Below are 24,191 nucleotides of genomic sequence, written 5' to 3'. Positions count from 1 at the left end.
AGCGATCCTTTGGTGAAGCACGAATGGGTCTTGTCTTGATGCCTTGGTCCAGCATATCATCAGGAGGCTGACCATGGGTCTGTATGATGTATGCCCACTGAAACACAACAGAACACATCCTTCCTGTTAGCAATCAACCATTGGATTATTGTGGGAGAATATTATTCTTGTTCAGGGATTCAAAAATCTTTCCAATGATCCCCACAGACTCAGACTCAGACTATTTTGACTTTGAAATACACTGTCAGACTTATCATATCATAGTCCGTGTAGCCGGGATAAATGGGGATGCCAATTATCAATTTGGCTGTCAGGCAACCCAGGGACCACATATCAGTCATGCCTGTTTATGGGAGACCCAGCATGAGCTCTGGGGATCTGAAATGAAAGAAAGATAGGAAATTGGAGCAACCGTTCTGATCAGTAACCAATAAGAACCAACCAGGTCAGTATGGCTGTCAGTTACTCACTTGTACCAGAGGGTCCCGAAACTGTGGCCAATTTTAGCCTAGGACACATGGAGGGCTAAGCCAAAGTCAATGATTTTGACTTGAGTGTCCTGTCCTGTCATCATGACGTTTTCAGGCTTCAGGTCACCATGAATGACCCCAAGGGTGCCAAGGTGGACAAGGGCTGAGGCCAGCTGAAAACCAATATTTTATGACAGTTACCACTCTCCCCCAGTACAGCTCCAGTATGCTACCATTATGGCTGCCAAGAACCGAGGTGAAGGAGTGCGGTCGGCCGATGGAGCAGCCCCAAGCTTGACATGTTTAATGTGTGTTGCTAGCATGTTCCATATATGGTGAGATACAGGCTGTGAGCCGAGAGGACTAGGGAGCACTGGTTAGCAGTGTAAGAGTGTACTGTAAGTACAGAAAATGTTCAGGTAAGGGAAGAATGCATTGGATGAGGTAATGACGTATGGATGATAGATGGACAGAATGGAGCATATAGGCAGAGGTCTGGGGAGTGGTTCTTTGGTTATTTTGCAAACTAACTCAGGCTTTGTTCTTGTTTGTGAGTGATAACAAAGTCTTTATCTTTCATACTTCAGACTTCTCGAACTCTCTTATTTTGTTAAATGCAGTTTACAGGGGTGCAAACTGGTGATGGCCCAAAAAAAGGTAGTGTGCAGCTCCACCTTTTGGGCACCCTTTCACACGGCTTGGTACCACAACAGAGGAGCACTTAAAATAGGAGCATCTCAGCGTGTATTTTGGGACCCTGCCCAATTTTTGGCAATGGAAACGCCAATATAAGCGAACCACTCTGCTCGGTGGAAACAAGGCACCATATTGGCGTTTCCATTGCCAATAGTTGGGCAGGGTCCCAAAATAAGCACACTGGGTTAGTCGCTCCAATTTTCAGTACTCCTCCGTTGGGACCAAGCGGTCTAAAAGGGCGCCGAAAAGGTGGAGCTACACATGCCGTCCGATGATTGGTCAACAGAATCTTCACTTCAGTGCAATGAAACAATCAAACACAGTAACCGCAAGGTATTTCTGGCAACGTATCCATGATATAGCCTACTCTATAAATTACAAAAGTGTATTCAGCATCCTATCTTCACCGACCCGACCCGAATATCATTAAAGACCCTTTGATTGGAAGTCACTTCCAAGTCTCTCTCCCTAAAAGGGGTTTCCAAGATAGAGAGGGACATAGTTCATGACAGGGGGCTATTTGAGTTGACCCACTGCTCCTGGCTCGGACAGAGGTGAATAAGCATTATTGTATGCAGAATACAGCAGCATCTTTTGGGGGAAATGAAGAGTGCATATCACCTCTCCTTTAGGCTGATCAGATCCTGTAGTTTGTATTTTGTACAAAGCCTTGCAGGCAATAACGGAGTCAGACTGTTTGAAGGGCAGGGGCGAAAAAATAAAAAGGGCACATTCTGCACAACATGGGGCCCCACCAGCGCGCAAAAAGCTATGATGCATCATGTATGATGAAATAGTCCTCATCCTCATTAAGATTAGCATTAAGTTATAAGGAGATCCAGATCAAAGTTATTAATGATATGGTACTGACAATTAAAATCATAACCACACCTCTATGATAAGACCACACAGGGAACTATAAAACCTTTACAATGTTTATTCCACAAACACCTTCATTAAGTAAAACACTGAGGGAACTATTAACTTGTTATTAATTTGTTTCACAAACACACGCATGATAATGTCAATGAGAAAGCTATGATTTGGGAGCTTAGTAGTCAGGGGACGGAGATGGTGAGTGGTGGAGTCATTCTTGGGTGGGTGGGTGGTGGAGTCAGCAGAATTTTTCTTTTGGCCATGTGTTTGTATATGTCAATGACCTCGTTATGGTCAATTGGCATATCCCTTTCAATTGGTAGCAGCAGAAGATCGGAGAGCCTTCTTTCCCCACATCGGTTTCTGAGCTGGGTTTTGATTAACTTCAGTTTAGATAATGATCGCTCTACTGAAGCAGTTGTCACCGGGATTGTAGCATATGTTTTTAGAAGCAATGTCAGACTAGGGAAAACTGATTCCATATCGTTGTCTTTTAGGCACCTTAGCACAGCTTTCACATTGCTGGATGGTAGGGGCACCCTATGGCGCATTTCCACCGGCGGGTGCGCTTCGGCCCAGCATGCCTCAGCCCAGTAGTGAAGGAGCGGTTTGGCCCAGCTCAGTTATGGCTCGCGTTTCAACCGCCGACTGTACCCTTATGGTAGGGCGGGGTTAAAGCTGGATGGCGATCGCTGTGGCAGCTACTAAGCATCGTGAACTTATAGCAGCCCGACACAGTGTAGCCTGCTAATAAAGCCAAGGAAAAAGAAGAATGCGGCACAATGAACAAAGAGCAACAATGTAGGACGTCCAAGTAGGACGTCAAACATTTTCTTCAATAGACGAAGATTTCGCCGTTGTCCAGAAATACCTTGCGGGGTCTGTGTTTGTTTGTTATTATCCCCCTGTGGCACGGAAGTGACAATTCTGTCGCCCAATCAACGGACGGCGTGTGTAGCTCGTACTTGTTGGCACCCTTTCAGACGTCTCAGTACCCCAACAGAGGAGTACTGCGAGATGAGTACGGCTCATCTCGCAGTACCCCAACGGAGGAGTACTGCGAGATGAGTATGGCTCATCACGGCTCAGTCCGGACCCCACCCACTTTAGGCGGTGGAAACGTGAACCGTGCCACACCTTTGCATACCGAACCGACCCGCATCCACCGGTGGAAACACACCACTAGAGGGCACTCAATATGTTTTTTCACGTATAAAGGGCAGCCAATGAGGCACTTCCTCTCGTTTTCACCACTCTAGAGGGAACTTTAGCAACACTTTTTCAACCATGGAGGCACCAGGGGGGCAGAGGGGCACTAGAAGGGCACTCATTAAGGCACGTTATCGAATTTTCTTGTTCTAGAGGGCAGATCATCATCATTTATTGTATGAAGGGGCAAACCTAGAGGGCACCCAATCATTTTTTGTACGCGTAAAGGGCAGCCAATAAGGCACTTCCTTGAGGCAGGAGGGGGGGGGGGGGGGGGGGGGGGGGGCACCTATTGGTACCCAAGACGTGCCAATAGGTGTTATTTTCTTTTGGTTTTTAATCACAGGTAAGCATTCATCTTTTTAGTTTATTGTACATTCCTAAATTGGCTGAATGTAAGCTTAATACTTGTAATTCATAAATAAAATGATAATACAATATTGTTGATTTAGAAAAAAATATATATTAGTATTTTATTTGTTGCTTGATGACCAATGGCTACATTATGTATGGATACAAATATATAATACAACACATTGTTTCTTGGATAATGTATTAGGACTAATTAATATACCAACGTCGGTTTGTGTCGAGGGTAGGCCAATAACAGGCATGATTATTGATGATTAACAGACATGATAATCATAACTTTCCTTTAAACGTTTAAGAGTTTCATAGCTTACAAACAATCATCCTCTTTTTCTTATTTTTTTAATCAATAGGCCTATTAATATTGGGCGATTGTTTGGGAAGCCAATTTTCAACATACCATTTTCAACTGACAGCGTCTAATGAACCATTAAGACTAATTAAAGTGACAACAGCGATCATATTTTGAATCACAACGTTTTTCCATTTCTTTGACACCCACAAGCTCCATGAGGAATTGGATATGCTCTTCAAATGACTGCATCACATGTGAAGCACTCAGAGTAGGCTGGAAACCTGCCTTCTAGTTCACAGTTTACAGCGCGGACCTGAAGACAACGCAGCTGTCTGTAGAATATTCCAAGAAGTAGCAACTCCTAGAACCTAGGCTATGCTACTTTTCTCCCCTGGGGAAACGCTTCGTCGGAACACTTATGTGGTTCGTTTCATGCCGAACTGAACACAATTACATTTTCATGGATGGAAAACAGTGAATCACGTAGAGCTGTTTGAGTGAAGATACAAGTAAGGTGAGTTTATGCAAAAAGCTTGTGTAATGTGTAATGTTGATGACCATTTAGTTATTTTCACCGCGGACCTGTAATAAAATAATAATGTTATTGACAGATACTGACCAGAAATTGACATATGTCTTCAAAAGTATACGAAATGTATTAATGTAATACTCTGCAAGAAACATGCAGATTTATTTCTATGCGTATGTAGTTGTTTATTATTTTATTAAATTTGGATTTGCTTAACCGCAATAAGCGTATTATAATGGATCCAGTGGCGTAACATCATGGTGATGGCCCCGGTGCAAATATTTTTTTGTGCCCCCCCAAAGATTCAGCCAATGAGAGTACTACTACAGCAGGTAGCAATTGCGTTGCCATGGCACACGGGTAAACAAATGACAAGACACCACACAAGTTAACTAACGATCGCTGTAGGCTTCAATATCATGCAAGCACTTTGTTTTATTTTTATTTTGTTCTACATCACAATTGCATGCTTTAATAAAGTATTGTTTTTTCCTACCATTACGAAAATAAAATATACAAACCAACAGAGCTTTGTCTCCCCGCGACCTTATATTGATTGAGTCTAAAACGTTCTCAACGATTCAGCCAATGAGAGTAGGGGTAGCAATCGCACATGGGTAAACAAATGATTGGAATGATTGGAATTTGGACAAATGATCATTCCTCCTCCCATACCAGCCACTCAGCGTTAGCCTACCTTACCGACCCGCCCCGAGCTATTTCATTCACAAAAACATTATTTTAAATTATTTTTATTTTTTTGTTCCCTCCATGGGCCCCTGACGGCGTCTGGGCCCCGGACAGCTGCACCGGTTGCACCGTCGATATTAACGCCACTGAATGGATCTATGATGAATGGCCATTGCTTTACCATATAGATTATTGTTTTGGATTGTCAGTGGAACCTGTTCTAAAATTCTCCATTGTATTAATCCCTGTTGTCCTCTCTCTCCCTATCCCACACACCCCGCAGATCACAGCCTTCCATGTCCACTAACGGGACCTCAGAGAGTGGCTGCGAGTCCCAGGTCAGGGCCACCAACTCCACCTGCAGCCCCGATGACCTGTCGGTCACGGCGTCCATCATCTCCATGACGGGGGGGATCCTCTCCAACAGCCTGGCTCTCTTCGTCCTGGTCAAGTCCTACCACCGCATCCGCCTCAAATCCAAGGCCTCCTTCCTGCTGTTTGCCAGTGGGCTGGTGGTCACCGACCTCCTGGGCCATCTGGTCATTGGCTCGCTGGTGCTCTTCATCCACAGCTCCCACAAGCAGTGGGAGGCCTTTGACCCCGACCACGTTATGTGCGGCTTCTTCGGGGCGTCCCTGGTGTTCTTCGGCCTCAGCCCGCTGTTCCTGGGCTGCACCATGGCGGTGGAGCGCTGCCTGGGGGTCACGCGGCCCCTCTTCCACTCCACGGCCGTTGCCCCCCGCCACGTGAAGCGTCTGCTGGGGTCCGTGTGGGTGCTGGCCGCCCTGGTGGCCGGCCTGCCCCTGGTGCTGTGGAGGCCCTACCAGGTGCAGCACTCCCGCAGCTGGTGCTTCTTCCGCGAGGAGGAGCCCAGGGACTGGCTGGACGTGCTGCTGCCGCTGGTCTTCTCTATGCTGGGGCTGATGGCGCTGCTGCTCTCGCTGGTGTGCAACACCCTGACCAGCTGCGCCTTGCTGCAGTCCAAGATGCGGCGGAAGCATCGCTGCAGAGGCACCTCCTACCACTTGGAGATGATCGTCCAGCTTCTGGCCATCATGCTGGTGTCGTGTGTGTGCTGGGGGCCTTTGCTGGTGAGTGATACAGCACCTATTACAACTGCGTGTATGTGTCGCGTTTAGCAGATGCTTAAATCCAAGTACTCACAGGTGAGGTTGAAAACAAGCAAAGCATGCAAAAACAATTGGTAGAAACTACAAACCATTCCAAGCGCTGTACAAGCTAGTTTCTCAAAATTAACGAAAGCGTGGTCTCAAGGCATTTTCTGAGATGTTTGTGGGATTAACGTGAGTAAATATTCAATATATATGACTTGAATATAATGAACTCTTTTTAATGCATGTACAACTTTGTTGCGTGGTGACAAATGATATTAAAGTCTGTGTGTCCGCGCTAGATCTACATCAGCGTGTTAACCACCCAGACCCAGCCTGGACCGGCATCCTTCAGCCTGCTGATGATGGTGCGCATGGCCACCTGGAACCAGATCCTGGACCCCTGGGTGTACATCCTCCTGCGCAAGGCCGTGCTCAGGAAACTCTACCTGGTGCTGCATGGCTTCTGGAGCCCTGGGTCCCATGGCATCCACCACCGCAAGAGCACCCTATTGTGGGGCTCAGCGGAGACGCGGTCCTCCATTACAATGCGGAATAACTGCGTCAGCATGGGGAGCATGCACCGGCCCGACGATACGATAAAGGCCATCACGCAGAACCGCCAGGTGCCAGTACACCTGGCGACATCAAGTGGGACGTCAAGTGGGATGGCGTAAAATGAAGAACCTTTTGTGTTGAACAACGACAACTCATTTGAGTTCCATCCTTGTAGTTATTATTGGTTTATTATTGGAATGTTGTGGTGTGTTTTAATGACCCAAACAGCACCCTGAAGTCACTTAACATGCTGAATCACAAGACAATAATGTTAAGTTGTTAAATACTCAAAACTATTTATTTCTACTCTGTGTACAACGTGTCCATAGTCCTATGGAGAGATTCCGTTGTGTGATACCTGTTAGGGATGGGTCAGAATATTCAATTATTCGATTATTCGTTCCTGAGGGTCAAAGTCGATTTTTAACATTTGGACCGTTAACATTTTTTCCCATTCAAATAAACAAGAATTAACGGACGGAACTAATGTTGGTTCTGTAGCACTTTTAGTTTTTTTTATTATTATTAATCATGTACAGAAAAACAATATACACAATACACAAGCATAAATATTTATATATATGCATACAACACAAACACTGATCACTGTTAAAGTTCGTTTTTTTGCGTTTAAGATATTAAGTGATTTCTTGCCGATGATCCATGGCTGCCTTTGTGAATGTCGGCAAACATCGAATAATCGATTATTCGTTCATACCACCCACTGATTATTCGACCATGAAAAATTTTAGTTATTCACATCCCTAATACCTGTCAGGTTCTTATGGTTCGATGTTGCTGCTCTTTCTGGTACACAAAAAGTCCTTGTCTTCTTTTGTATTATTAAAACATGTTGTACAAATTAAGAAATGTGAAGGCAGTGTTTTAGCGTTGATCTAATGTGTTGGTCAGCTGTATCACTTTTGTGTCATATTGTATGTGTTTTGAAAAAAAAAGTGGGCCTTTGCTTTGTTTGTGTAAATCCTGTGTGGGGAATCCATGTTGGATCTCAATTGCTGTGATCCGTGAGATATCTATGGCTAAGTTTGGTCAACTAAGTCATATCCATGTAATACATGTAATCAAGTAATTGTTGATTACACTGTACAGAAACATTTAGACCCTTATTTCATTTATAAGAAATAAGGAATTGTTTTATGACTCATAAATAATTATTATGTCTCTTTATCTCTCTCTCTCACACACACACTCACATACACGATATATATGATAGTCAAATTTTATGAACATTCAATAAAGACAATCAGAGTATACATATGAATTAAGTAGTCAGTGTGACGATAGCCCACCAAGGTGGAAAGAGGTGCAAGAAGTAATAAAACGTGCAACGGCCTCTTCAGCCCCGGGACCTAATGGAGTGCCCTACCGATTATATAAGAGCGCGCTGGATGTTTTAAGATTCCTATGGAAGCTAATGAGAATAGTTTGGAAAAAGCAGAGTATTCCCAAGGCATGGCATAGGGCTGGGGGAATATTTATTCCCAAAGAGAGGGACTCAGTGGAGATTAATCAGTTTAGACCAATTAGTCTACTGAATGTTGAAGGGAAGGTCTTCTTCAGTGTTGTGGCTTGGAGATTGACAAGTTATCTTGAAAAGAATAGACTAATTGATACCACAGATCAGAAAGCTGGAATCCCTGGTTTTTCTGGATGCTTAGAGCATACCAGCATGATTTGGCAACAAATTCAGTTAGCGAAGCGCGAGAGGAGAGACCTGCATGTTGTATTTTTGGATTTGGCTAATGCCTTCGGGTCGGTACCACATAGTCTGTTATGGGAGGCGTTTGATTACTTTAGAATCCCAGGTAGCATTAAAAGCCTAGTTAAAGCATATTTTATGGATATTCAACTTTGTTTTAATACGGCAGAGTACACCACAGGGTGGCAACAGCTCAAGATAGGAATCATGGCAGGATGTACAATCTCCCCACTCGCCTTCACAATGGCGATGGAGGTCATTATCAGGGCCTCTAAGTGAGTAGTGGGGTGGGGAGAAGTTGCAGGGAGGGCCATGCCCTCCCTGCAATTAGGGCATTTATGGACGACATGACAACCATGACGTCAACCTCTCCATGCACCAGCAGGTTGCTGGATAAGTTAAATAGCAATCTGCAATGGGCTAGAATGAAGGTGAAGACAAGTAAGTCTAGGAGTCTCTCAATCGTTAAAGGGAAGGTAGATAAGAAGTTTGCTATAAATTAAGAGGTGATGCCTACAGTTCTGGAGAAGCCAGTGAAGAGTCTGGGAAGGTGGTATGATGCAAGCCTTAGTGATAAGGCACAGGTTGAAGAATTGAGACAGGAAACTAGACAAGGTATTGCAAAGATAACAAGTCAGGGCTGCCAGGTAAGCTTAAGTTGTGGTGTCTGCAGTTTGGTTTATTGTTAAGCCCTCAGGAGGTGTCGTGGGCCTAACTTAACAAAACATCTGTGAAAGAGGGTGCCCACTTGATAACCCCAATGAAATTCTGCTTACTGCATACTGCTGTATTTACTGCTGGTAGTTGGGCCATTTGTCTCGTGTTTTTCACCTTTGGTTGGTAGCTTAGTGGCCAGTGTGCTTATAAGGTTGGTTTGGGCATGGGCTTCTGAATATGTGTTTTCCTTGGATTTTGGCACAAGGGATTATAACATCTGATCCTGTGTATTAATGAAATACATGTATAGTGCTGCAATTCACTAGCTGTAATTCACTCATGGTTAACTCATTAATTCATTAACCAGCAGGTGGCACTGTCGTGCTCCTTACTCAAAAATATAATAGTAAAGTCCACGAAGGAGATGAAAGCCATATGGTGTGTGACGTAACGTCTTCCTCGCAGTCTCCATTTTTCAATAGCGCATGCTTCAGTGGATATTTGATCAGGTTTGCCATTATTAATTCGCACTTTAACTGAGTTGTTACTTAACGCTAATGTCATAGTCGCGGCATATGTGGTCGATATATGCGTATCGTTTAAAAGGGGACATTGACACTCAGTATTTTCACTGAATAGGTTTATGTTATCGTTTAGCTGCATGGCTAACAAGACAAGCTCGGCTAGCGAGTCAGTGAAGGCGCTTGACCAGACTGCTCTGCCTGTCTTGTTTTGTCGGGCTGTTGTGGATTTACACATTGCATCCGTGTATTAACTTCCATTTGCTGTTGTTTATAGGACGTGTCCGTTTCCCTTGCGGACGTTTATGTTTGTGTCTGCTCAAAATTGTTTTGTTTTTAAGGAATCTCATATTGTAATCGATACATGCTACATGGTCCCTATTCAAGACCCCTTAAAGGCCATGGGTGACATTCCGAAGAGAATGTAAATATATATTTCCCCGATCAATTACTGCTCTTGATTATGTGTATTTTTAACCTTTCAGATCCTAAAATGAATCAGGAAAAATTGGCAAAACTTCAAGCCCAGGTCCGGATAGGTGGGAAGGTGAGGAAAATAAAACCGATTACTAAACGGTGTTTTGACTCATTTGACCACAATGCCATCAGTATAATCATGCTTTCTGAGTTGCAGTAACTTTTCTCCTCTCGGTTCAGGGATCTGCTCGTAGGAAGAAGAAGGTGGTACACAGAACAGCGACAGCTGATGACAAAAAACTTCAGAGCTCCCTTAAGAAATTAGCAGTCAATAACATTGCTGGAATCGAGGAGGTAAATGTATATTACTAGAAATATTCGGTATGCTTTTCATTCAGATAAATACACACCATGTTTGGATAGTATCGTCTGACCTTGCACACACATAGGCCTACGTCTGTATCATAATGGTTCCAGGGAAATAACGTGACATACAATATACTTGAAAAGGGGAAATGACCAGACTAACGTGATTGTTAGGCAGTACACTGTAATGATTGTCCAAGAAGCAACAGGACAATGAGCCATTTTGTTGCTTCAGTCAGATGAATCCATCCTTGCAAATAATAATTGCTAAAACAGGAGATTGTTAACCTCCTCTACTTTCATTTCTCTTGGCACTGATTTTTTTCAACAATGTTGACTTAATGACGCATACGTAACCGAGTGGTAGGAAGTAAAACCAAGTACAACGATGCAAGGACTAATAGATGGGTTCAGAATAAACAAAGCCGGTGTTAACCCACCCCCTCCCCTCATTCCATCTGTAGGTGAATATGATCAAGGACGACGGCACCGTGATCCACTTCAACAACCCCAAAGTTCAGGCGTCCCTCTCCGCCAACACCTTCGCCATCACCGGCCACGCTGAGAACAAGCAGCTGACGGAGATGCTGCCGGGCATCCTCAGCCAGCTCGGCGCAGACAGCCTCACCAGCCTGCGTAAACTGGCTGAACAGTTCCCCCGCCAAGGTGGCTGCTAGGCCCATGTTTTACCTTCTTTAGCCTTCCCACTTTTTTTTTTTTAATGGGTTTTCTTAATGGCTTATCCCTGCTGATGGATATTGGGAAAATTTAGCAGCTTGATTTGGGAGCTAAAGGCAAAAACAATGACCAGAGAATGTACATTGTAGATAATCTGAGTGGGAATTCTTGGTCCTACAACTAGTCTTCAGTAGTTATCGCTGAGGTAATGGGTTGGTTTAGAAACACTTATTTATTTTGTTACCCATAAGCTGTCATTGATGAAGAGCTCTGTTCAGACCAGCATTTGAATACCCAGTCTAATCCGCTACTGATAAGAATCATTGTGTGCGCCTTTTATCTGCCCATCATCAGCATGTGGCTATGGCAACACTTTGGCTGAGGCCTTGTTGAGCAGTCGTCTTTCAGTGTGTACTGTGTAGACACCGGGCCATAACTGCTTTGTGTTCTTTTGTTCACAGCTCTTGATAGTAAGGCTCCGAAGGCTGAAGATATTGAAGAAGAGGACGATGATGTTCCAGGTAGGAGGCCACTAAAAGTTGTTACGACTCCACTACGGGGAAATCCCTCCGCTAACTCAATGACATGCGTGTTCTGTCATGTGGCCTGGACCAACTGATCATTACTGCTATCGTCTCCTGATGACTGTTTGCTATACCACTATTTTATATTCAATCATAACTGTAAAAGTCATATTTTGCATTACTTTAGATAGTAGTGTTCAAATGCATACTCGTCTATTCTTAATTTGCTTTTATTTAATTTAATGTGGGTTAAAAAACAAATGTTTTAATGTCGTTCTGTAAATTGAATCCCTGTGATTGAGGCAAACGGATAAACTTTTCAACACTTAAGTCCACCTCGACTAGAGTTTTGGTCCCTGAAAAGTCCCAGCTAACGTTTTTTTGTAAATTGTAGTTTAATAAATGATGCACAAATGCTCTATGAATAAACTAATCCGACACCCATCAGAGTCTGTAATGAGAGGATGCAGCGGTGGTGACATGCGTGTTTGTGTGTGGGAGACCAAAGCCTAATCTGTCAATATCATATGGTCCTGCAGATCTGGTGGAGAACTTCGACGAAGCGTCCAAGAACGAAGCCAACTGATGTACACCCCCCCCCCCCCCCCCCCCCAAAGCCCCTGTGTGTGTGTGTACATGGACTGGACTGAAATCAAGCAAGCAAGCCACCGTCGCCCCTGTTTAAACTCTAGCTATCAAGACATATCAAACACTATCCCCACCAACCAGAGACTTTTCTATATTTTCTCGACGGCCCAATGTAGTCCTTGTCAGACTGGCTTGTGCACATAGAGGTGCCTAACTCCCTTACACTCAGTCAACGGTTCCGTATTGACACCCATTCGTCAGTTGTGGTCAGGATCACAGTGGTCGTTAAAGCTAGTCTTAAGAATTTTTTTGTTGTTTGTTTATGAAACATAATAAAAAAACTGATCAAGGTTTTAACTATGTTTGCTGTGATCATTTATTGACTTTTGATAACATGTTTGCTTGGACTCCTGTACTTAAATAAAAAAAATAAAAAAAACTCAATATTAAAGGGGGTTATACTAGGTCGGCTGCTAATAAAGGAGTCAGATGCATAGTCTTGTATCCTGTGCGGACGTGTTTCCTATCAATGGGCTATTGGTGAACGAATAATTTAATTACTAATTCTGTCGGACAACGCTGGCAGCTTCTGAAGCCTAATACGCTTTTTTACAAAGCTGAAGATGGCACGAAGGCGACGGACACTTATGCAAACCTCGAGTTTCGTTTAAGAACTGCAGTGACACATGGGGGCGGTGGGGGTAACAGAGGGGTAGAGGGGCGAAAGCATCCCACCCTCCAGTAGAGAGCGAGGCACTGCTGCTTGAATCCGGTTTTCCATCAGAGCAGCCTGTACCCATTATAGGCTCGAAAATGCTCAAATTCTTCACTACCCGGGACGATGAAAACGAGAGCCTCTTAGGATCCATCACTGAGGGTGAGAATTAAATTCATTCACAGATCCCGTCGTTATCGGATGTTGGCTCTGCGCGTCTGCCTGTGATCGAAAAACGCTGATCTCGCATTCCGCTGCGCGCACAGAGACCGCATCTTCAAATTGGATGCATTCGCATACATCCCGGTGTGCGCCTATGTAGGCATGATGTAGCCTTCTTGGACTTATTCAACTGTTCAAACAAGATCTAACAGCGAAATGATTGAATGTATTTTGCCCGATAAGCAGTGCAAATGTCGCATTGCCGTGCTCGCTTTTGCAAGCGGATTTAGCGGCGGTTTTTCACGTGTACGCTAAACTGTATGCGTCACTGTCCCACGAAACAAGCGCAGTCAGGTCTTGCTTGAGCAAGCATCGGCAAAATAACACATAATATTTTCATCTACTAGAAGCCTGGGGCTGTAGATTTGTGAACCAACTGCATTGCAGTTCTTAGTTAATACTTCTTATGTTGTTGTTGTTGGCCAATGGTAGGACATTCAGGGACATCGCGTTGTCGTACACCTCGCAGCGTTGTGGTAATAAAGTGATTTCCCGCATTTTATATCCGAAGCCAAATGCCATGACGCTACAGAAACGCCAGTTGGGAGGCATATGAACTGGTCTGTCGGATCCCGCCGTCTGTCATCAAGGCTCCCTGCGGAGTCATCTCAGCATAATAGCCTGGGTTTGATTTAGCTTATCACACATCAGCTCTCGTTTCTCGTTATTCAATTATTTTTTATATTTTCTGTTCAACTTTCTTTCTTTGAAGTGCTCAATGAATCATCTAGAATAAAGTTGGAATACGACTTAATCTCTATCATTATTTGCATTTTTTTTTTTAAGTGTCTGACTATCCATACATCCCTTTGCTGTATCCATACACTGCTATCACATATGCCTATATGATATTATTACAGATGAAGATAAAGACAAAGAGATTTAGTTCATTTAAGCACCATCACATCAAACTATGAAATCGAAACCCATGCAGTGATTTTTTTGTTAACACAATAATCAGATGAATATGTAGGCCTAAAGAAAAGCGAGCAGCCCCTCTCATTGAACTCTGGTAATGTTATTCTGGGGTGTAAATCAGCCCAGGCACCTCTCAAGGGCAGCCCCAGTTAGCTAACGACAGCACCAGGGATCACTGAAGGCTCTTAGGCAGGGGTGGGATGTGAGGTGAGCTGATGAATGGTCCCATATTGTTTAATGGTCATTACATATGGGAAGAAACCAGCGTTTCCCACTAATGGCTCATTATTAGCATGCGTTTAAGCCTATGTGTGTGTGTGTGTGTGTGTGTGTGTGTGTGTGTGTGTGTGTGTGTGTGTGTGTGTGTGTGTGCGTGTGCGTGCGTGCGTGTGTGTGTGTGAGTGTGAGACGAGAGGCAGCTGAGGAATTGTGCTAACACAGGAGACCTGGAGTGGTTACATTACCAGGCGCTTGGATGATTAATGTTTTGTGCTTCCTCATGGTTTTCTTAACACGGCGACTCTGCACAGATGAAGGGGACGCCCCCTCCCTGATGGACAGCAAACACCACTGGCTCAGCAGGCCGTGTCTCCTGGTGCTGCGAGACGGCGACATCGCCAAACCCGCCCTCAGCTACTCGGAGCAGATAAGAGCCCACTCGCCCTCCGCCAGCACCCCCGGCTCCGAGAGCCCGACCGTGCGGTGCCTGGAAGAGCCGGAGCCCGACTACCGGAAGCCGCAGCCCAAAGCGCGGGAGTCCCGCAGGCAGGCGGGCCACCGGAAGAGCGGCACGCCCCACCTCGAGAGCCAGTCCCAGAGGCTCCTCCAGCAGCTGGAGGAGGGCCATTGCACCGTGAGCACCATCTCCGCATGGGGGGAGAGATGTCTGAGACCGGACAGCCCTGTGGACCTGAGCCCCGCCGAGGCCAGCTGGCCGGAGGAGGTGGGGGAGGTGGAGGAGGAAGAGGAGGAGGAGGAGGAGGTGGAGGTGGAGGAGGAGGAGGAGGAGGAGGACGCGGGGCTGCGCTCTCCGCCCTCCAAGGAGGACTCTGTGGTGGAGGAGAAGGAGCGCGAGGAGAGCGGTCTGGACCAGCAGCAGCAGCAGCAGCAGCAGACCAGCGGCGCAGAGACTCACAGCAGCTCCTCTTACTCCTCCTCCTCCACTCATGGCGATCCCTCCCCTGATGCCGAGCGAGAACCGCAGGACACCGGCCGCGACGATGACGACCACCGCCACCACCACCACCACCACCACCACCACCAGCAGCAGCACCAAGGGGAGGCGGAGGTGGACGCAGCCAGATCGGCGGAGGTGGGGCACGAAGGAGAAGACGAAGAATCCGCGGGCAAAGAAGAAGATGACAATGAAGAGGAGAAAGAGGGCGCCTCCGGTGTCGTGGCGTCCGCCTCGCCGCTGGACCCGGACAACGAGAGGCAGCTGGGGCGCGCCAGCATCCTGTCCAGGGAGCGTGGGGCCGTGCTGGGGGAGGTGGCCCCCCTGTGGGTCCCTGACGCCCAGGCCCAGGTGTGCATGAAGTGCCAGGTGAAGTTCACCTTCACCAAGAGGAGGCACCACTGCCGCGCCTGCGGGAAGGTGAGTGACCGCCGTTGATTGTTGTTGAGGTGTCCGGGCTGTGCAATTAGTTTGATTTTGATCGTGATTTTCATTTTTTTGGTCAAACTATCTCCAAACTAATATATATGTTTCGAGTTGAAAAAAAAAAAATTCTCAACCCAGCTGGATACATATTTGTACATTATTTTCGATTTGTCTCGTCTGTCTGTGGAGGTCTTCTGCGCCGTTTGCTCCAACCTGAAGTTCAGACTGACACACCTGGACGGGAAGGAGGGGAGGGTTTGCATTTCCTGTCACTCCTCTCTTGTGAAGAGTGAGTGCTAAGCAGCTTTCATTATGTACCCTGCAGCACTGTGTGTACAGTATGTTTGTGTGTGTGTGTGTGTGTGTGTGTGCGTGCGTGCGTATGTGTGTATCATACATAGCTCTCAGTGCTCAACCTAACATCATCTTTGGTTCTGTGTGTGTGTGTGTGTGCAGGGAGCCCCCCCAGAGGGCGGAGGAGGGTGTGGTTCGCAGACGAGATCCTCTCCCGCCGGCGATCCGAGTCCGCCCCGACCACGCCCGTACGGGAGCCCGCCTTCTCGCCCCTGACGAGGCGAGCGCCGGGCGGGCCGACCCGCAGCCCCGCCGGGTCCCCTCAGACCAGGAGGAGGAGCCAGCGACCTCAGGAAACGGCCATCAACGTAGGGAGGCGTTAACGCATTAGAGATACATCCATCCATCCAGACACATTCACGGTGGATAAGAGCGTTGGTTGACTCGATGGTGAATAGATAGTTTATGAGCGGTGAACCTTTTTTAGAGTTATTTCAACATTGATGCATGCTTTGAGTTGTCAGTCTAACTCTGGCAATATTCAAAATCACCCGCACATGCATTCAATTCAATTCAATTCAATTCAATTCAATTCAATTCAATTCAATTCAATTCAATTCAATTCAATTCAATTCACTTTTATTTGTATAGTCCTTAATCACCATTACAGTCTCAAAGGGCTTAACAGGCCAAATAGTTATGACACCCCCCTGACCCAAGCCCCCACAAGGACATGCAAAAACTCCCTTAATCTGCAAGGAAGAAATCTTGTGGCATGTGTGCACAGGTGGTTTTGCACATGTGCACCGGTCCAGGCCCGCGTACACTATTGGTCCTGAACAGTGTATTTACACGGCGGTTTTTCCTGCTGGCCCCCTGCAGGAGGCGTGCGGGCCGTATGGCTGGAGTGCAGCCGCGCTGGTGAGCACCCACATAAGCAGCTCCTCCAACCTCATCCCCCTCGACGGCCTGCCCCCAATCCTGACCTCCACCGGGGTCAAAGGAGGTACGCACCCAGCCACGAATCCGGGCTGGCGATGGAGCTGTTGTCTGCGGTGGCGATACCCGCATTATACCAGGGTGTTCATTTCATCCGATAGGGTTTCCATTGTGATACACTTCGGAAATGTTTTATTACGCGTATTCAGTGCATTTAACATTGGTGACAAGACTTAAGAGAGATCATTGCATAAATGAATGAACTCTCGCATTAATACACCACAACCTGTCCTATACACACTAAACCTGTGCTTGTATGTATATATGTGAGTGTGTTTCTATGCGCCGTGCCTCTCTCAGATTACACTGTGGAGGAGAGACCCTCTGAGATGCTGCTGATCCAGGAGCTGGAGAACGGCCGGCCCAAACCTCTGGTGTTTGTCCTCAATGCCAACCTGCTAGCCATGGTCAAGATGGTCAACTGTAGGTCATACTGTTTGTATATCCTTTCTACCCGTGCTGTCACCTGCAGTATATTTGGATACATTTTTTTTAAAAAAAGGGAAAGAACTAAGAACTAATTTATGGCATTTTATTGTGAAAATCTCATATTTGCCAGTCTTGCTTCAAAATAAAAGTTCCCACCCAAACACATTCAATATGTGGTGATTGTGTGCAGATGTAAATAGGAAGTGTTGGTGCGTGACCTCCAAGGGCATGCATGCCCTGGGCCAGGTGGAGGTGGTGGTGCTGCTCCAGTGCCTGCCGGAGGAGAAGAGCTTTCCCAAAGACATTTTCAGACACTTTATCCAGCTGTACAGAGACGCCCTCACAGGTGAGACGCACAACCACTATCATAACTGCAATGATGTATTCAAACTTGTTTTTCATTTTCATTTACCATATTCTACATATTCCTCTGGGTGTGAGTGTGATTAGCCATTACAAGCCGTTTGGAAAATCAGCCTCTTCTGACATCACAAGTGGGCGTGTCCACCTAGATGTATGATTTTCAAAACGACTTGTAACGGCTAATCACACTCGCGCCTGGTGGTATAATGTCACCTCTAAGGTTTTAATGAATTCATCCGCATACATCAACTGGACCAATCCCACCAACAACACTCTCACACTCTACCTGTCCTCTCCTGTCCCCAGGGAAGGTTGTGAAGCACCTATCCCTCTCGCTCTTCCGCGGCAGCTTCCTGGGCAGCGAGGAGCACGCAGGCTTCCTGTACGTGTGCGCCACCCTGCAGTCACTGCAAGGCCTGCCTCTGCCCAACCAGCCCTACCTCTTTGCCTTGCTTGTCCACCGAGCGGAGCTGGCCTGGGCCAAAGCCTTCCCCTTGCGCCTCATGCTCCGACTGGGTGCAGAGTACCGATGTGAGCCAGCCCTTTGTGTGTGTGTGTGTGTGCATGCGTGCGTGCGTGTGTGCATGCGTGCGTGTGTGTGTGTGTGTGTGTGTGCGTGTGTGTGTGTGTGGGGGGGGGGGGTCTTTGATTTGAATGGTTATCACTTAACACATGTGATTGCTGTTTCAGATTACATCAGTGTGAGAAAGCATTTACTGCTGACTGTCTGTGTTTGTTTGTGGGTGTGTGTGTTTGCGTGTTAGTGCGTGAAATGTGATATACAAACACTGGTTGCTTATTACAAATAAAAATGTGTGAGAACACAGGAGGAGGAGGGAGAATGATTCAGCAGAACGTAGTTCCTCATCTCTGTCCTTCTGTCCTTCTCTCTCAGTTTACACTTGCCCTCTGTTCATCTGTCCTTCTCTGCTTCTCTCCTTGTGAACTAAGTTTACCCCTACCCTCTGTTCATCTCTCCTTCTCTCCTTCTCTCCTTGTGGACTAAGTTTACCCCTACCCTCTGTTCATCTGTCCTTCTCTCCTTCTCTCCTTGTGGACTAAGTTTACCCCTACCCTCTGTTCATCTGTCCTTCTGTCCTTCTCTCCTTGTGGTTCCAGTTTACCCTTGCCCTCTGTTCATCTGTCCTTCTGTCCTTCTCTCTTTGTGGCTCCAGTTTACCCTTGCCCTCTGTTCATCTGTCCTTCTGTCCTTCTCTCTTTGTGGTTCCAGTTTACCCCTGCCCCCTGTACAACGTGCGCTTCAGGAAGGCATTGTTCGGCGAGACGGGACACACCATAATGAGGCTGCTGGTGGTAAGTGGACGCCATCCATCAGAGTAATCAGCGAGTGTAGCGAGAAGCGATGGATTTATTGATCGAGTGGTACATTCCCATTTCCGCTGATAGGATTTCAGGAACTACCGCTACAGTCTACCGGTAGTGCCGGGCCTCACTGTGGACCTGGAGGCCCAGAAGACCTGCATCAAGATACCAAAGGACAGCCATAATGAAGTAGGCAGCACCGCGGACACATCACTACTGCTAATGCACTCTAACACTTAGGGTTATAGCAGGGTTTCTCACACTTGGGTCGAAGCGATGGAAATCCGATTGACACATTTTTGATTAAAAGCAATTCATCTAAAAGGGTTGAAAGGTCAAATGGAGGACTTGTACATGCAAATGATGATTGATGGTGGCTGAATGATTCGTAGCCACCAGCGAACCCCCGCTGATCACTGGAGCATTGATTGGGTTCACATGATGTGTGCGCAAGCGGATGCACGGAAATGGAAGACGTGAGCAAAACGTTTCACGATCATATTCATACACTAAAAATGTGGGCACAGGCTAAAAAAAGTATAAACTTTAGGTTAGTTGTTTAAAGGTGACATATTAAACTATACCACCAGGTGTGAGTGTGATTAGCCGTTACAAGCCGTTTTGAAAATCTGCCTCTTCTGACATCACAAGTGGGCGTGTCCAACTAGATGTATGACGAATAGATGAGCAACGTCTGCTACAGTCCACTGGGTAGGCCGCTAGGCTGATCTATCCAGCACACATCTAGGTGGATACGCCCACTTGTGATGTCAGAAGAGGCAGATTTTCCAAAACGGCTTGTAACGGCTAATCACACTCACACTATGGTGGTTTAATATTTCACCTTTAAGATTTGGTATTCCTGAACAACTATCCAGGCCAGCCAACCTTTTCCCTAACCCCTGTCTGGTCTCTTCTCAGCTAATGAAGGTGTTAAACAAGTCTAACGACCACGTCCTGGCCATGGGGGCGTGCTTCAACGAAGCCGCCGACTCCCACCTCATCTGCGTGCAGGGAGAGGACGGCCAGTACCAGACCCAGGCCATCAGCATCCACAACCAGCCACGCAAAGGTGAGCATCCCCCCCCAGGTAACCCAGAGAAACCTGGCCGTCGTCTGGGGGCAAAGGTACGGTTCAAAGTGCTGTTCAAGGTGCAGTTCAAGGTGCGGTAGGTACGATCCAGAGCGGGACTCCCCAACCGGTGTCCCTCAGGGATCATACTTGGACCCATCTTGTTCAGCCTTTACATAAATGGGCTGCACAGGTGTGGGGGTGCAGCTCTGCCGGTGACACGTTCAAGTGAAGCTGCATCCAGACTCTGCATCCATGAGCCTGGGTCAAATGGCCGAACACTCAAATATCTATAGTGTTGAGATACCTTTGTATATCGCTGAACTCAAAACTATCATCAGAAAAAAAAGGTGGTACGCTTTGGAAAATGAAAAGGTTCCTCTGTTCAAGATATCAGATGCTAGGTGCTGCCACAATGTTTATAAACGCCATGATTCTCTCACACATCACATGCTGTATAACAAGCAGGGGAGTGGACAGGCCAACTCCTCTACACTCAAGCCAGCAGACTTCCTATATAAACAAACAGTATGGACACTAGGCAGGAAGCCCTGTGGCTATTACCACTGCAAACGTTTTCACAAGATACAACCTGTTAAGCTGGTGAAACATGAGAACTCTTAAATACATCATTACTCCACTGAGCACCGTCGTCATCAACCAGCTCTCACATTCTACTCAACCAGTTGGACGCCACACGCAGTGAGCAGATCCACATCCTCAGTGACAGCATCGCTGTCAGAATGTAACCATTGACCAACCCCTGTCTGCAGCTGCAGCACATACTCATTATAACCAAAGTGAGTAAAAATCTACGATGCACTCACTCAAACACCTCCAGTCCCTACACTTGTTTACTGATGCTGTGTGTGGTTGATGTGTCGTGTTGTATATGGTCCATATCTTTTTACAACTTTTATTCTTTCTTTGTCTTTATGCAGGTCCATAAGTGTTGTATTTACTTTTTAAATTTAATATATGTATAATATATTAATATGATATTATATATATATATATATATATATATATATATATATATGGTGTATTTATATATATATGATGTATTTTAATGTACAACCTCCCCAGTGACTATATGACCAAGGGCTATGGCATTTCAAACCTGTTACCCTACCTTTAAGCTAAGTTAAGGTGTCTGTTACTGTTTAGCCATTCAGCAGATGCCTTTATCCAGTGTATCGTTAAAGCGCAGGTAGTGGTTAATCATCTTTAAAGAAGGGAGGAACTTTTCGGCATGGTTATAAGGACAAGTGAACTAATATTAACTATAATCACCATGACCTATTTCCACCAACAATGTCATCGCGTTAACAAAGCATTGCATGAACCCTAGCATACCACTAGGGGGCACTCTGTGTCCCCTAGTGGTACAGTGTAGCATGAGTGTGCTATAAGAATTTACTGAACGCGTTATTCACAAGTGGTTAAGTATTTTTTTTATGTGTTTGATTCAGTCACAGGCTCCTGCTTCTTTGTATTCAGTAGTGCCCTGAAAGCATCTGCAGGATACCTGGCCAAATCCAGCATTGTGGAAGGTAGGATGAGCAGCTCTGTACTAGTCCCTTGCGCCCAGAGAGAGAACCCTGTCCCCTTACATGATAACTCTAGTTCTAGAATGTTCTTGCCTACTTTGTGTTTAATGTAAACACCCCTTCGTTAAGCTTCATTTAGAATACGTGGACCTGTGTGTGCTTGCGTGTGTGTGTGTGTGTGTGTGTGTGTGTGTGTGTGTGCGCGCGCGCGCGTGTGTGTGCCTGTATACATTCTCAACTAACCGCCTTGTGTAGGCATGTGTACGTGTCATGTGCATGTGTGAGTGCGAGTTTGTCCCTCTGTCGGTGTTTGTGTGTGTGTTCCTCCTGTACTGCTATCCCTTCCCCCCCCCCCAACCCCCCTTCCCTACAGACGGGCTGATGGTGCAGATCACCGTGGAAACCATGGCAGACCTTCGCCGGGCCCTACGAGAGATGAAAGACTACACCGTCACCTGCGGGCGGCAGGACCAGTCCGACAGCCAGGAGCACGTTCGGGTCGACTGGCTGGAGGAGAAGAGCGTGGTGAACAAGGGGTGAGGGGGAGCGCTCTCTTCTTTCAAGTTGTGCGCAGAGAGAAGCTCCCACCGCGTGAGAGACACTTATGACGGAGAGAGACCACAATGGCAGGGAGTGTCCTAGCCAACGAGGACAATAGCCCGGAGAGAAGGCGTGCTTAAAACCCCAGGCCTGCATTTATTATTCTAATGCTGATGAATGGTGTTGTTGTTGTTATGAGCTGTTATGTTGTGATCTGGGCGTATTAAAAGAGGCATTATGAAACCATTCACGTTTGCATTAACAACCACACAATGCTTCTGATTCCCAGAGTAATTAGCCCCATTGATGGTAAATCCATGGAGTCCATCAGCAGCATGAAGATGTTCCAGAAGTCAGAGTACAAAGAGAACGGGAAGATCATCCGCTGGACAGAGGTGGGCCTATGGATATAAAGGGGGGAGAAAATCTGAACGGGGTTTTGCCGTGCGTTTTGTCTTTGTGTTGACGGAGTCAGTGTATACCTGTGTATTTTCACACGTGTATCTTTAGGTATTCTTTCTCCAAAGAGACGACGATCCCAAGGGCGGTGTGAGTGACTCTGCCGAGCACAGTCGGCTCACGGAGCGGATCGCCCGTGCCTTCTGCCTGGCGCTGTGCCCGCACCTGAAACTCCTCAAGGAGGACGGGATGGCCAAACTGGGGCTCCGCGTCACCTTCGACTCCCAAGAGGTGAGAAAGAGGATCAGAGGCTGGATTTCATCAAATACAGACAGCGGGCGGCAGTATCCCAGGAGGTAGAGCGGGTTAGCTGGTAACCGCAAGGTCGCTAGTTCGATCCCCGGCGCCTCCTAGCTCCTCCTAGAGTGTCGAGGTGTCTCTGAGCAAGGCACCTAACCCTAACTGCTCCTGACGAGCATGATGTTGGCTTGCATAGTTGACACCGCCATCGGTGTGTGAATGAATGCATGAATGGGTGAATGTCAGGTGATATTGGGATAAAAGCGCTATATAAATGCAGTCCATTTACCATCCCATTTACATAATCAAAACAACTTACACTCATTGTAAGTTCAATTTTTCCAGAGTTTCCAAATGAAACAATAGCATGTTTTCTTTTTCTTTGAGGTTGGCTTTGTTGCCGGGAGCAATGGCCAGCCCCTGCCGGCGCCCTACCTCAACGCCCTGGACGCCGTGCTGATCCCCGTGGTGCACAGCAGGCGCCACCGCAGCGGGGACCACCCCGTCGTCATTGAGTTCGTCTTCTACATCCTGGAGAACATCACCTAGATCTCGTGACGGCGCAGCACCGTGCACTGTGGTGTGGTGTGTGCCCACGCTCTGGCTGGCGGCGGTGGTTCCATCCTTCTTGGTCTTTCCTCAACTTTGACCTCCATCCATGACCTCTGACCTCCATCCTCCATCTCAAGGCTCTCGCCGATGACATCTTAGCGGCTCGCTGTTACGCCATTTGCTCGTTGCAAGGTGGGAGATCTGCTCCGTCGGAATCAGAGACAGAAGGGAGCCCGACCCAGACCTCTCCACAGCATCGCTGAGCAGACAATCTGTGCAAAATTGAAGACCTACGATGGGCCAGAGCAATACTGCGCTGCTGCCGCTGCAGCAGGGACTTTAGTCGTCGCATACATTCACGTTGCACTCATTGTCCCATGTTCAACCCCGATATTTTGAGAATGCCTTCGAAGTGGTGAGCTGGATTCAGCCCCACATCCTTAAACTAAATCAACGAGATAAGCGAATGACATGAAGTAGCATAACTTAGGACTCCGTAGTCGTGCGATGCACTCGGAGAGAATGCCTGTAGACTGTTTTCATATTGGATGCATTTAAATTCTTGATTGCTCATTAAATGCAAAGTGGCCAAACGTAAATGATATCGAGTGAGTCATCTCATTGATTGTCACAATTTCAC

The 24,191-nt window shown here is 46.6% G+C and overlaps 3 protein-coding genes across 3 annotated transcripts; all 3 read left to right on the top strand.

Annotated features, from left to right (window-relative positions):
- Positions 1 to 5,430: 5,430 nt before the first annotated feature.
- Positions 5,431 to 6,923, top strand: ptgfr (prostaglandin F receptor (FP); the record flags this gene model as incomplete). Its single annotated transcript, XM_084473529.1, has 2 exons — positions 5,431 to 6,225; positions 6,549 to 6,923. 2 exons carry the CDS (start codon positions 5,431 to 5,433, stop codon positions 6,921 to 6,923), a joined length of 1,170 nt encoding a protein of 389 aa, XP_084329655.1.
- A 2,691-nt stretch (positions 6,924 to 9,614) lies between these two features.
- Positions 9,615 to 12,632, top strand: btf3l4 (basic transcription factor 3-like 4). The gene is made up of 6 exons (XM_084473040.1): positions 9,615 to 9,690; positions 10,188 to 10,249; positions 10,360 to 10,473; positions 10,950 to 11,151; positions 11,625 to 11,684; positions 12,227 to 12,632. Exons 2-6 carry the CDS (start codon positions 10,196 to 10,198, stop codon positions 12,271 to 12,273), a joined length of 477 nt encoding a protein of 158 aa, XP_084329166.1. The 5' UTR covers positions 9,615 to 9,690; positions 10,188 to 10,195; the 3' UTR covers positions 12,274 to 12,632.
- A 130-nt stretch (positions 12,633 to 12,762) lies between these two features.
- zfyve9b (zinc finger, FYVE domain containing 9b) lies at positions 12,763 to 24,133 on the top strand. The gene is made up of 16 exons (XM_084473020.1): positions 12,763 to 13,152; positions 14,661 to 15,724; positions 15,920 to 16,019; positions 16,187 to 16,392; positions 16,907 to 17,030; positions 17,324 to 17,446; positions 17,643 to 17,798; positions 18,122 to 18,346; positions 19,047 to 19,129; positions 19,223 to 19,327; positions 20,060 to 20,210; positions 21,683 to 21,763; positions 22,134 to 22,296; positions 22,590 to 22,695; positions 22,811 to 22,990; positions 23,387 to 24,133. Exons 1-16 carry the CDS (start codon positions 13,089 to 13,091, stop codon positions 23,546 to 23,548), a joined length of 3,093 nt encoding a protein of 1,030 aa, XP_084329146.1. The 5' UTR covers positions 12,763 to 13,088; the 3' UTR covers positions 23,549 to 24,133.
- The last annotated feature ends 58 nt before the right edge of the window (positions 24,134 to 24,191 follow it).

Source organism: Micromesistius poutassou (assembly GCF_964030765.1).
Source record: "Micromesistius poutassou genome assembly, chromosome: 9".
Classification (NCBI taxonomy): domain Eukaryota; kingdom Metazoa; phylum Chordata; class Actinopteri; order Gadiformes; family Gadidae; genus Micromesistius; species Micromesistius poutassou.
This window is presented reverse-complemented; position numbering and strand designations above follow the sequence as displayed.

Bases quoted from the DNA above. Each gene is read 5' to 3' on its own strand.
- btf3l4 (XM_084473040.1), top strand. From the start codon at position 10,196: ATGAATCAGGAAAAATTGGCAAAACTTCAAGCCCAGGTCCGGATAGGT. The intron at 10,250-10,359 runs GTGAGGAAAATA...CTCTCGGTTCAG, and splicing joins AGGTCCGGATAGGTGGGAAG to GGATCTGCTCGTAGGAAGAA. The intron at 11,152-11,624 runs GTGGCTGCTAGG...TTTTGTTCACAG, and splicing joins TGAACAGTTCCCCCGCCAAG to CTCTTGATAGTAAGGCTCCG.
- zfyve9b (XM_084473020.1), top strand. From the start codon at position 13,089: ATGCTCAAATTCTTCACTACCCGGGACGATGAAAACGAGAGCCTCTTA. The intron at 16,393-16,906 runs GTAGGGAGGCGT...GGCCCCCTGCAG, and splicing joins CTCAGGAAACGGCCATCAAC to GAGGCGTGCGGGCCGTATGG. The intron at 18,347-19,046 runs GTGAGCCAGCCC...TTGTGGTTCCAG, and splicing joins ACTGGGTGCAGAGTACCGAT to TTTACCCCTGCCCCCTGTAC.